Below are 14,183 nucleotides of genomic sequence, written 5' to 3'. Positions count from 1 at the left end.
GATCCCCTATTTATACTAAGCAACACTCATAGCTGTTAATGGACCAGTGAAGTGAAGAAGAGAGTAAGCTGTAGGACAGACTATAGTCAGAGCTAGAATCAACCCAAGTAGCAGATTCAAGTACTGAAAAGAGAGGAGACACATATAGAATGATTATCCAAAAGATAAATAATCAGTGTTATGCTTAGATACAGTTTCATTTACTATTTAGTATCTAGTTCAAATGAAACCTCAAAATTAGAGAAAAACCTAGTTTGCAATGTTTTCCCATCCTCTATGAAACATGAGATAATCTGTGCAGATGTCCTTCAAAGACTACTACTAAAATCAAATCATAACATCAGAAAAGACCATTCCCTGTTCGTCATTTCGCTCTGTGCTTTCATTGCAGAAAATAAGCAAGGTAAAACAGTTTCAATAGTGTGTAAATGTTCAAGGCAAAAAAGTATATACTATCCAGTTTTTACTGTATTTTTAAACTAATATCTGCTAAAAGACTATGTTATTCCTATGTACTCATTAATTAAATTTCAGGCTATTTGCTTTCATTAGAAGTTTATCTCCCAAGCTTGTATTTTGCTGTACTTAAAAACATAGCTAAAACAATGCACATTGAGCCACTGAATGTTTTACAACACATATCACAATTGTTCCCAGTTTTACTGCTTTTGAATAGCAACTACTTTTGAAGCAGAAAGAAAGTATTGAGTTTTAGGAAGTGTAGTATTTGGCAGCTAGTCACAGCCAACAAAAATGCTGTACACAACACATGCATGTTGGTATTGCAGCTCAGAAATAAATGCACATTGCTTTCCTTTAGGTATCTAAGTATCTGACATCAGAAGCTTGAAAATAATGTAAATTGTCTTTAGTACGCAAAGTTTCTTTCACTCATAAGACTATAAACTTTCAAAATTGAAAAAGCAAGAATGCCACATACAAATAACAGAATTCTCTAGAATCATATTTTTTAGTAAAAGATAATGGTTTAAAGTACAATTACTAGCAAACCAAGTTGAGTAGAAAACCAGTCAGTTTTTATCAGGTTCAAAATGGGGTGTCTTTTGACACGCAGGTTTTGTACTGCAATGGATGATGATAATAAAATTACATTAACTGCATGAGATAAGTATATTCTGGCAGTATTTTTGCTGTATAGGACACAGAAGTAGAATTCAGATGCAGTTATGCTGAAATTAGAACTTTCAGTTATAGCTGACATTACCCACTGGATATCTTAGGCATAATGGAAACAGTTGTTCATGTACACCATTTTCCCCTTAAAAAGAGGTGTTTGACAAATTCTGTGACAAAAAAAAATATCCTTTCTTTCTGTGTATAAGATTTTAGGAAGTAAAGTTCTACAAATACTAGGAATAAAAGCTCTTAGCCCTGCAGGGAAGCATTTGAGGATACAGGTGGATGAAAAATTGGACATGAGCTGGCAGTGTGCACTTACAGCCCAGAAAGACAATCATACCCTACACCAAAAGGAGCCTGGCCAGCAGGTCAAAGGGAGTGATTCTCTTCTACTCTGATCTCATGAGATCATCACCTTGAGTGCTCCATTCAGATCTGGGGGCCTGTTAGCCCAGGTCCAGAAGAAGGCCACAAAAATGGTCAGAGAGCTGAAACACCTCGCCTATGGAGAGAGGCTGAGATGTGGGAGAAGACTACAGGGAGATGTTATTGCAGCTTTTCAATATATAAAAGGTAACTACAAGAAAGAGGGAGAAAGATCTTTTACCAGGGCCTTTACCATTACAATAGTTTAAACTTAAATAGGGTTTAGATTTATATTGGATATAAGGAAGAAATTCTCTGCAATAAGGGTGGTGAGACACTGGAATCTGTGGATGCCCCATCATGAGAAGTACTCAAGTTCAGGTTAGACAAGGTTTTGAAAAATCTAATCTAGTGAAAGATGTCCCCACCTGTGGCAGAGGGGTTGGGCTACTTGCTCATTGAAGACCACTTCCATGCAAAATCACTCTGTAATTTTATTCAAAAATTCTGACAACAGAATCTTTGTTTTGTTAATTCCGTTTACACCCCTGTTTTTTTTCTTAAAGTTACAACTCCCATAATGGACATCAAAATTCTATAAACACTACAGCTATGATTTACATTTCTGATTTTCAGGTATATTAGACTACAAGAGAATTCTAGAAGCAGAATTTCAAGCAATGCCAAATCAGATGTCTTAAGGAAGTTTATTACATCAGTATTAATGCCTAATCAACAAATTTTATAATTTCACTGAAAGAAAGTTTGGTAAGGTAGTTTCAGAAAGACTGATTTCTATAAGCCCACTTGGAATTTTTTTAAACTTTCTCTTTGCTTCAGGTCTTGTTTAAAAGCAGAATTAACACCTAAAGACCAACTTGACAGAGTTTAATTTTGATTAGCAATCTAACAGCAGAAGTTTGTGATGGGAATAAATAACACACTTAGTATTTACAAATTCTTTTCTTTCAAAAGAATTAATGCTAAAAAGTTAAAAAAGAAGGAAAACAACAAAAGCAGTATTTTTTTGATATAGAAGTCTTAAGGAGCACATCCTTTGCTTTTTAAATATGACTGACTTAAATGACACTACTGCACAAAACTGGACATAGCTTTTCTATAAGAAAAAAGCAAGACATAAACATAATTTTCTCTAATTACACTCATAAGTTTAGTTTTATTTACATTTTCAAATTTGAGTTTAATTTGAGTCTTAATACTCAAAGTTCAAAGTCTTTTTAGATCAAAAAGTATTGATTTATTAAGCAAAAAAAGAAAAAGCAAAATTAGATTCCTGAGACTCTGTGTACCTATACATACATAGTGATATATAAATGGGTTAGTAAATAGAAAGCAACAAAACTTCTTATGCAGCAAACTCATACAACTTGGAAAATGTCAATAAATATCCATAAAATCCTGTAACCCGAAACCATTAGTACAAGACCTTTAGTATTATTTTGTTGATAGTATTTTTCATACTGCTTACTCTTTAAAATCTTATTTTATACACTGCTATAAGACTGCTTTGCACAGTTTCAGTCATGTTGGTACTTGAACTTGAAAACAGATTAAAAGCTTATAATATGCTTGAAAAAAAAAGCATCTGAATTGCTTCAGTTTCTATTTATAAAATTGTTGAATTTTACCTAAACTGAAAATCCCAAGAAGGAAAATTTCCTTGAAGAACAGAAAGTAAATGCAAACAACTATATATGTGTTTGCACTTTAAATATTGTAAAGCACTATGTGAGTTATTTGGTCTTAAGAGAAAAACAGATCACATTCGTTTTCTATATTAATCCTTTGCCTCTTATAAAATAAAATCTCTTTTTAAGATGGTGATTCATGTTTCACTGCTTTAACTACATAATATAGTGTATTCAACCTGAGGGTATCTATGCCTGTGTATATTTTATTACAGTGAATATTTACTTTCAGTAGGTCTATATGTAAATTAGTGGCTGCTGCTGTGGACTAGAAAATAAATTTGTTGATTTAAAAGGTGGAACAGCATCCTATGAAGGCTCTACTGCTCTTTGTTTTATCCACAGTTACTGGGAGCAACTATACTAGGAAATAAAAAAAAATCCTGGTGATTTTGAAGTGCTTCTGGCCATCTGTGATTTCCAGTGTTTTCTATTAAGATTGATAGTAATAGAGTTATTCTGATGTCCACTACTGATTTAGAGATTTCTGTTCTTCAGAGCTGAAGACTGAATAATACTTTTGTAGTGTAGGAAGGAGCAGAATCTGTGAAAAGAGAAAAAAAAATACAGCTCAGACTTTAGCTGTGTAATCCAGCACAAATAAATTGAGCCCTTAGCTAGAAACAGCTAGGTCTGGTTTTATTTCAAAAGTTTTCTACAAGTGATTTCTCTGCTATCTTTCAGAAATTCTGCTAGCTCATATTATACAGAAACTCTTCCTTCTCCAATCTGCTTTTTAAAGGCTGGGATTGGCATAATCTGTAGCACAGAAGCAGGAAATACAAGAGTGATTTCTGATCCAACCTTAAAGCTTGGAGATAAGTTTTGTCTAGGAAGGCAGAAACATCTATCCCTGAGCTGCTTTTCCCCAGATGAGTATAAAGCTGGCCTATGCCTGACAGGATCAAATGAAGGTTTCAGGAAGCTTGGCTGCCAGTTTAGAAGTAAGCAGCTTGCATACTCCAGTGTGCATCTTATGAACATTAAAAAATAGAAGTCCAGTATCATAACATGAAAATTATTCTGCAGCCACATTCCTTTACATTTCTTTTTTCCAGGTCTTGTAAGACTGCTCTACAGACCACCTACAATTCATGAAATGCAAAGAATGAAAAGATGCAATAGGATTCATTCCATAAAAATTCATTTCACACACAAACTCTCAAAGGGATTTAAACCCTCTATGGTATGTTGACTCACAGGAAATTTTCCCTTTGTTTCTTAACAAGTTTTACTAAACGAAAAAAAAAGAGATTTCCAGTTACTTAATTACAGTAAGTCTAAAACAGAACAGCAAAATAAAGTAATGTAGATTTTTCAGGTGATATGCAATTAAAAAAATGTGGTCAAACAATAAGTACATTCTATACAGGTACATTATTAAAAATGTTCTATCAATGCAAAGAGTATTTCATATATATGTTGTGTTTCTTTTTGAGGAGAAGAAGCACTTTTTTGCAGGAATTCAGTAGCTAATACTAATCCCCAGTGAGGTGAGCAAATCTGGAGAATAAGGATAATAGTTGCATACATAGTCATTGAATTAATGCATGTGCAAACACACCATTAATTTTGTATGCATTTGTTCAATATCAAGTGTGTTAGTGAGGGCCCAAAATTTAAACAAAACACATTTGACACTTTCACTTTTAGTCTTATTTACTGTAAGAGGCAATTACAGTTTAAGGATATATTGCTTGTTCTCTTAAAAGTTAATGTTTCTATTGTATTTCTGCATTTATATCCAAGATAATAGGAAGTTTACTGCAAGTTAATACATACCCCTTTCTTTTAGGTCTTCAATGTATGCTTTCATAAACTCTTTCTCAAATTGCTCCCGTTCACGTTCACTTTCTACAATTTCTTCAGTGTCTTCACATACAATAGTTTCAACTGGGCTGTCTTTGAGACTTACAAATCTAGAGAGAGATTAACAAAAGAATATATGCATCAGGCTTCTGAACTTCACTGGCCTACATGAATGACATTTTAGAAGTTGCTGCTACAGCCAGAAAGAGAAAAGTAAAGAACATTTGCCCAGTTTTGCATTGTGGAATCATTAGGATCCACTTATTGTCAGAAGTAAAAATTTCAAATAGCACATTTTCTATACTCCACTTTCTATATAAAATTTACAAGATTTATCTCTCTCTTTTTTTTTCCTATCTGCATAAATCATTCTTTGTATTAAGAGGTATATTTCTTCATTATTAAACTTACAACGGACTACATGGTAATTTCACAACTGTTACCGAACAGTGAGAACTCCATAATAACTGCCTGTAATCTGGAATTTTGCCAGTATTACTTCCCTGACAATATGTATGTCTATTTTTTGGTAGTTGTTATGTTAATTCTCTTTTACAATGCATGACTGGTTACGCATTGTGTCATATTTGCAAATTTCCTAAAGTTACACATTGCAGATGAGAAACTAGATGGTTACATTAACATCTAAAATAAGGTGCAAATTAAGTCTGTAACATTTTGAAAACCTCTGATGTTTTTCCCACTCAATAAGTAAAAAAATCTAAGAAATTTTACTTTCTAAAGAACAAATGGTCCAACAAATTATACAGCTTTTCAAACACGCATGAATTGTTGTGAGTCTGTGGTCTGTTGATCTTGGCTGCCAGGTTCCTACCACGCAGCCCTGTCACTCCCTCCCCACAGCAGGATAGGGGAGAATATAAGATGAAGAAGTCATAGGTTGAGATAAAGACAACTTAATGTAGAAAAAAAAAGTGATGCACAAAAGAAAAACAAAAGAAAATAAATATTAATAAAATTTTAAAAATCATTCTCTTTATTCTCTACTTATCAACAGGCAATGTCCAGCCCTTTCCTGGGAACCAGGCACTCAGTATGGGTAGCAGTATATAATAACCTTATTAAGGTGTTTGCATTCCAAAGCTTTCTCTTGATTTTATTGCTGAGCATGACACCATACAGTATGGAATATCCATTTGGCCAGTTTGAGTCAGCTGTCCCAGCTGTGTCCCCTCACAACTTCTTGCTCATCCTCAACACACTGGCTTTTGAGGGGGGTTTGAAGAGGCAGCCTTTATGTGGGAGCCCTGGACAACAGTAGCAAAAAACCTCGGTGTGTTATCAACACCATTCTAGATACAAATATAAATACAGCACTATGAGGACTACTATGGTGAAAGTTAACTCCATCCTAGTCAGACCCAGTATGGCGTCTCAAATGGTTTCATAATCAAACACCTGAATATTGACTGTAGAAATGCAAGATCATTGTAACTGCAGACTAAAAGGCCTTTTAGACTTATCCTGCATGCACCAACAAGGTGCTGCTTCACAACAAAGAATATATGAACTACTAAACTCACGTGACACTATTTAGACTTTTAACTCCCAGAAGCATACTTTTGACAGCACTGAGCTTATCAACAGCAAAGTGTCAGTTTCCTGGTCCTGTTCTGGCCCATGACTATGAGACTCCAGAGTTAGAGCTACTACAACCATGTCTACACAGGAATAGCAATTTAGGCATACAGATGCACAGTGTGGGGAAGTGGAAGATGAAAATCTAAGCCTGGAGTGTCCCCTCAAACCCCATTGTTACAAGGATCTCCCTGGCATCCATTCAAATAGGTAAGTCTTTTCCCAGTGCCTCTAAATCTGCCTGTATCTGACCTTTTATTATCACTGCTTCTGTCTATTCTGATCACACAGCACTTAAAAAGGCTTGATCCCCCCTGCCCAAGCCCTTAAATCTTTCTGGACTTGTAGCTTCATTTCTCTCTCCTAAGAGCAGGTGGATTTTCTTGTCATCAACCGCATGCTAGGTCAGGGAGCTCAACATGGCACAGCACAGCATGCTGGGCTCAGCGCTGAGCCTCAGCATGTGCGAAGTCATGTTGCCAGGCCAGAGTGTGCTCAGGAACTATGGCAGGCACTTTCATGGTTGAACAAGCAAAGCAGCTCTCCCAGCACTATGCAGGAATGCCCTCTGCTCCATGGGATTTACACAAGGATAATCTGAGCTAAAGAGTTGAGATCCCATCATCAGGGACATGTTCCTCTGCATTTTCCAAGCTTTCTAGTGCCTCCTTAATGGCTCTGATATAAATTGAGTCCTAATTTGACCAGCAGGTGTGGTAGAAACTGATGCTTATGAAAATATTTCTGCTGAATGCACCTACCTTATGTTCTTAAGAATATACTTTCTCTCTTTTACTTACTTTAAACCTGTGGTTGACTCACAGACAGCAGTGGGTATCTCAACCAGGTCATCACCACTGACAACCAGTAAACTGAGCTTTGGCATATTGACAAGAGCCCGTGGAAGATAAGTCAACTTGTTTTTCTGTAGGAGAAGTGTCTGAAGTTGATCTAACCTGTAAAAATGTGAAAGATGAAGATAACAAAATATTTATTTCAGACAGGAATATCTATCCAAGATAGCAACACAGAATTAAACATGTACAAAAGAAGAACATGCACCATCTTTGGCTTCTCAAAAATTACTTATACCACACTTCCACAAATTGTCACCAACTAACCTTAATGGAAATTTCCAGTCATGGTTCAATATTGTAGATATTAATAGCATACCTCTGAAAAGTACTCAGAAGCATGCCCCAGATAAAATATTACAAAAATTACTGTGCTTTCATACACATGTTGACAGAATAGATATAGGCTCACTATGTGTATCCTGGAACTGATGAAAAATATGGGTCACCAGCTCACACCTTTGCTCATATGCTGGATTCTATGAAGTAAATACATTTATGCTCGATACATTCAATTGTTTTTCACTAGTAATTAATACTGTGGGGAGCAAGAGAAAGACCAGCTCCTGGTCATATGGCTCTTGCAAGTTTTCCCATTGAAATCAATTTAACTACAATGTTTTGTAAAGGAGCACATTTATCTTGTTTTTCTTCACTTACCCTAGCTCTTTTCCTAATGCAATAGCAATCTGTGACTGAGCATTTATGCCTTGGAGTAGATAGAAGACAAAAACCATAGCAAACTGATGAAACAAGTTTGTCTGATTTGACAGGAAAAGCCCATTCCTTAAACACCGTTGTACAAAAACAGAGAAGATGAATGTAGAAGGGAGCATTTTGGAGACAGAATATATATATGGGTTACAGGGGGTAAATGACCCTTAAGTTTAGTGAGTATCCTTCCATAAAATAAAAATCTTATTAGAAACTCTTTCAAATTAATCAAATATCTGTTCAGGTCTGGAAAACAAACGGCAGTTGTATACTGTTGTGGTTAGAGCATCTGAATTACCAATACAAACCATTACAGGCCCTGCTGTCAGAAAAATCTGTGATTACACAATGTCCCAGAAATGTCTTTTTGACCAGCAACAAAAGTTAAGGTTTAATAAATTTTGTGTGAAATTTCTTCTACCTCAAGGATCTCTATTCCCACCTCAACAACTAACCCATATTTTTTAAATGTAAACTTTAGTTAATCTGTAGTTTCTTTACGTATGGTTATGTAACATTCTGTAAACCAGATTACAGCAGGACTCAAGAGTGAATACATAGGCCCAGGAATAAGTGCTTTCTCAGACTAGTAAATCCCATTAAGGGGATCAGCATGATTTTTTTGAAAATATCTCCAGTGGATCTCAAAGTTGAGAACATAAGTATTTGTGTGACATGAATATATACTTCAGAGTAGGAGGGGAAAATTGTCAGTGGGTTTTTTCTATCTTACTAATATTTTTCTGCTTTACTGCCAAAGTTTATCAAATTCTTTAAATATGCTTTAGTTTATCTTTCCCTCCACCCTGTTTACCCTCCAGAGTGATACTGCTGCCAACTCCATATGGTGAGTCCCCTTTGCTGGAACTGAGACAGTATGCTCCATGAACTTCCTAAAGAACAATGCTATCATGAATGCAGCAGAAAATCTAATTAGTTAACTGAAAAGTAGAGGCACTGACTGTGCAATCTGCCATCAATGAGCTAGAAAATGCAGTTTCTATTATCTGACCTATTCCATCAATAATAATGGTAAAGCTTACATGTAAAACTGTGTGATGCCTTTCCAAATGAGACTTTTTCATGTAATTTTTCATTAATGGTGTCCCTTAGAAGCTTGTTACTTTCTAGGTTTGCTTCATAGTTCACAAGCCTTCCAATAAATTAAAAACATAAACTACCTGTCTATGTCTTCCGGGAGGTCTTTCAGGTTGTTGCTGCTAATATCCAACCACTGCAAATTAGACATCCGAAGTACGCAAATTGGAATAGAATGGAACTTGTTTGCTGACACATCCACAACTGTGACTTGTTTCAGATTACTTAGCTAGAAAGAAGTGGCACTTTATTTTAGTTACATTTTGCACAGTGCAGGTGACATTTCATTCATGAAAAGTTCCTGTTTTTCTCAAGGCACTTGGAAAAATAAGAACTGCATGATTATTCAACTTTTTGCCAGTCTTATCTCTTACTCATCATTTTATACAAAGAAAAAAAAAAATCAGAAATAACTATAATCTCCCAAAATGTTCATCACCTTTCTAACACTGTCATGGTATCAAATGAAGCTTCAGATGATATCAAGGCTGGATCTAAATAATGACTGGGTTCTTTCCTTGCTTACATATGAAGTAAGCTCTTAAGTGACAAAATACAGTTTTGATTATTGTTAGATGAAAAGTTACCATTCTCAAAATCAGAGATTTTATATCTCTCACAAAACCATCATAATTTCCTTTGTTATAACTCTGTTATGCACTGAGAATGTATTGCTAGGAGATCCTTAGAAAATTAAGCTGTCAATTTAAGCAAACAGAAAATTTAGTCAAATATTTTTCAAAGATCTTTAAAAATACATCATCCACACTGAAAACTAAATAAGGTGCACTAGAGCTTATTATTTTATGCTTTTCAAAGGTATTACTTTTTTAGGTAATAAACCTTTAGCACAATGAAGGTTAAGCACAAATGTAAAATATACCTGTTAAAGAAATAAATGTGTTAAATAAACCCCTCTGTGTAATGAATCGATTATTCACATTATCAGTGTTCATAAAACCATGCATCTAGCTAAAGTGAATGTCAAAGGAGTATAAATGTTAATGAAAAAAAGTACTTTAGAATGGAAATTACGTTGCTGAGCTCCTAATCATATGTCACCATCCCAATCTAGCTCTGTAGATCCAAAAGAGAAAGTAGCAAAAAAATTTCATTGGTCTTTGCCTGAAGGTTTCTTAGAGTGTAGAAAATAATTAGCAGCCAAAAACCCCAAACCAAATATATTTTCTGCTTCCAAAGTGAGCAAAATGCAAGCAACAGCGTAAGAATGAAAGAAGTAGAAAGCAACAAGATATATTCTGAATCCTTGAGAGAGATTTTTTTCATTATTAAATAATAACAAGCTACTTATGTTTTGTTCTATTTTATGGCCAAAATTCTTACTGCAGTATTGTCAGACTTTTATCTTAATTTGATCTCTGCCATTGAAGATGCTCATATTCACAAACTGGTGCTATGTCAGAGCCAGTTTGATGTGGTACTTTTTGGCAGTGGTTTTTCTTTTTGTTGTTTGTTTGTTTGCTAGTGGAGTGTGAGGTTTTTTGTTTGGTTCAGTTGTTTGGTTTTGGTCTTTGTTTTGTTTTTCTAGATACAACCTCATATTGTTGTATAACCTTAAAATTTGGAGAAATCTTTTCAAGGACATGTACTGACGTTATCATATCACAATTGACTACACAATTAAATTTACCTTTCAAAAACAGAGTAGATATTCAGAGTTTCTCAAGTCAAAGATGTAATTTCAAAATCTGCCCACCACTGCATTAGAACAGTCTTGGAGAGGCATTACCATGGAAATGCTTCCCTCATGATTCAGAGCAGCCAAGCACACATCTTTTCCTGACACTTCTCACTTCAAAATTATTCTGTTGCTTTGAGGACTGACTACCAGCAATGAGTACTCACTCACACTGTAAATTTCCCAGAGACTGAACCTTTTTTCCAACAAAACAGAACCTTCATTTAAACAAGAAAAAAAAAGCAGAGTGACACTTTCAGATGGTAGCAACAAAAGAATGAAGAAAATAATTAACACTACCTTTACACTGCATTTACTTTGTGTTTTCAAATTTTGTCACAATTCCAAATCCCAAGCCGATATTTCATGTTTATCTGCATTTAGAAAAATTTGCTCTCCCCAGAAGGAATTTAGTAGGCACAGGTATAAAACAATGTCCCACAGATTTATATTCCACCCAAAGTGTTCTGAAACCATTCCCAGAGAAGGAAAGCCACAGTCCCTAAACACAAAACGGCAGATTACTTTAAAATCAACTCACATCACTGTTCACACAGATTCCTAAATACATTGCTTTCACATGCCATCCCTGTCATGCTCAATGTAGTAACATTAGGTGGTAAAATAATATTTCTTCAACAGCAGAAGCTAGTTTTATATGTTTTTCTGAAAGTGCTTTATTGCATTAAAAATTAAAAGTAGCATTAACATAGCAATATTATTTTTATGAAATTTTTCTGACATTTTTCATCTGGTCTCGAAAGCAGATTGGTTTTGTGCTCGATTAGATGGAAACCTTAATTTCTCAGGAGTTTGTCCTCCCATAAAAGTGTAACAAAATATCAGGCCATGGACTCCTTTGTTATAAAGTTTGGTTCAGCATGCAGCAGAATATATGCAGCCATGATTATATTTTATAAGCTGCAAGCCCTTAGTATTTTTAATTTTAGGGTAGTATTTAGCAAAACCTGTTCATAGCATGTTGAAACATAATGGAGTTTTTATTTAATCTGTCTCTGATACAACAACTACAAACACCTATGATATACAATGACTGGAAAATATTGTTATATTTTTTAAAGAAAATCCTCTGTCTTTTATATCTTCTTGAAGGACTGATGGATTTTTGCACCTTTTATAATGTTTAGTTTTCAAACAAACATGGCTCCCTTATCATTTTTACATTATAATTTTTTTTCAATTATTTTTATTTTGTTCTATTATGTGACCTTGAATCAATCAGTATATAGTTTTTATGGAAACATCGTTTTCAAAAATAGCTATATTTAATAGTGTAGCTACCTGGACTTGTCATTCTTATGTTTAATCACACTTGTTATTTTTATTTGACAAATTGCGCCATTTTGCTTAATAATTTTGTTCACAGAAATAATCCAGAGAACCTTGTGGAATTAAACTGCTTCCCTTTCACTCTAACAGCTAAACCTTCAGTGGAAAGAAAAGGAGACCATGTCTTGGGCTGAACAAGTTATGTCATTTATGGATGTGCTTTTATTTCTGTTCTGCTTTTTGTCATGAAAGGATTTTACTGATAAGGTTACATGCAAGTTTATCGTGTGTTACCTACTACTTAACACCAACAAATGAAAAGGTGTAAAGTCACATCAAGCCTTACAACAAAAATACTGTATTTTTCAGTTACATTCTGTGACAGAAACAGCATTCCATCAGAGTTAATATATGACAAGTCATACAAAGGCTTAACCAGGAAATGTCTAATGCATTACAAACGTGCTTGTGTCCATAAATTCCAGACTCAATAAATTCAAAGAAAATTTATACCACTGCACAGTAGGATCACATTATCACATACCTTGTCTCCCAAATCAAACAGAGCTGTACTCAGCATGTCATTAGCTTGCTGAAACCATTACAGTATACATAGCAAAGGAGCACACTAAGTGCTAATTGCTCACTTGCTCACCTAGATCTCATGCATTCAAAACAAATCTCTAGCTTTTCTTTCACCAATTTGTAAGTATAAACTATTCTATAATCTCATTGACACTCCTGGAGTAAAGCCCCAATTAAAGAAATAGTATAAGAGCATCTTTAGAGGCAGAAGATATCTTTCTTGAAGATCTACTTGTATACTTGTATTCTAGTCCACTATCAGACTTCCAGACTGGACTCTTAAACTTGAGGAAGCCAAGGTGTTTAACAGTCAACTCCAACCCTTAGTAACAGCGCACTTATTCACAAAACCCTCTGAAGCATAAAAAAGCATAACTTCAAATAACACTTCTTTTGGTACTTAAACAAGCTAAATACAAAAATATATGTAATAGCCAGTGTTCACCCAAACAGAATTATTCTGATTTTGCAATGCTAAAATCCTACATCTTTTGCAGAGTTAATCCACAAATACATGCTGGTTTTCTGATGCTAAAGTTTAGCATTATCTCCTACATCACTGGAGCATTACCATCATTTAAACACCTACTGTTTAAAATCTAATAGGGTAATTATAGCTATGGTGATGTAAGAATAAAAAGTTAACAAAGAGACTTTGCTTTCTATTAAAGCAGGTGTTTTGATACACAAACCTTTCTGTCTGCAAAGAATGAGAATGCTGGCTGCATATGCAGTATTCACAAAAATATCAAGTATTCATTATTCATAGGTCATTGAAGAACCAGATAGCAGTAAGAGCAGACTATTTTCATACAGTTAAAATCCCTAAGAATGTGAATCATGTGTTTAAGAGTTGTGCCGAGCCACTAGATGAGTCATATGCATGAAATTAAGTACCAAATTAATGATTTTCTGGACTGAGGCCAAAACAAGCCTGCTGTCTCAAAAAACAAAAAAAAATAAGAGTTTGTGTTGATTAGTAACATTAAATTTTCATAGTATTACTGCTGGAGCTACACACAGTCTGCATATATTACTGCACTTTGCTATCATAAAGTCATCTTTTCTTCAAGTCTACAAAACTTCTAAATTAAGGACACACATTAGAAAGGAAAACTAGTCCCTACCAGAAGTCAATTAAAGGTTTCTCATCAACTCAAATGGATTCAGCATCTCACTTGGCATGCATACTCTCCATATGTTTTAATTAAAGCCATTAGAAAAGAAACAGCATCAATGTCAGTAGCATAAAGGCATTAACTGACCTCTACAGAATGTTTGGATAGGAAGTACCCTTTAAATATGTCAAAGGACCATTTT

General features: G+C 34.7%; 1 protein-coding gene across 1 annotated transcript in view; it reads right to left on the bottom strand.

Annotated features, from left to right (window-relative positions):
* Positions 1-3,626: 3,626 nt before the first annotated feature.
* LOC101870067 (leucine-rich repeat-containing protein 2) overlaps positions 3,627-14,183 on the bottom strand; it is a 55,646-nt gene continuing 45,089 nt past the window's right edge. The window contains exons 5-8 of the mRNA XM_005154917.2: positions 9,373-9,518; positions 7,424-7,579; positions 4,998-5,134; positions 3,627-3,759 (exon numbers count right to left, since the gene is read on the bottom strand). Coding sequence (XP_005154974.1) covers positions 3,710-3,759; positions 4,998-5,134; positions 7,424-7,579; positions 9,373-9,518 — 489 coding nt within the window. The 3' untranslated portion in view covers positions 3,627-3,709. The remainder of the gene's footprint in view (positions 3,760-4,997; positions 5,135-7,423; positions 7,580-9,372; positions 9,519-14,183) is intronic.

Source organism: Melopsittacus undulatus, chromosome Z (assembly GCF_012275295.1).
Source record: "Melopsittacus undulatus isolate bMelUnd1 chromosome Z, bMelUnd1.mat.Z, whole genome shotgun sequence".
NCBI lineage: Eukaryota > Metazoa > Chordata > Aves > Psittaciformes > Psittaculidae > Melopsittacus > Melopsittacus undulatus.
The sequence above is the reverse complement of the archived record's forward strand: the minus strand, read 5'-3'. Positions and strand labels throughout refer to the sequence as shown.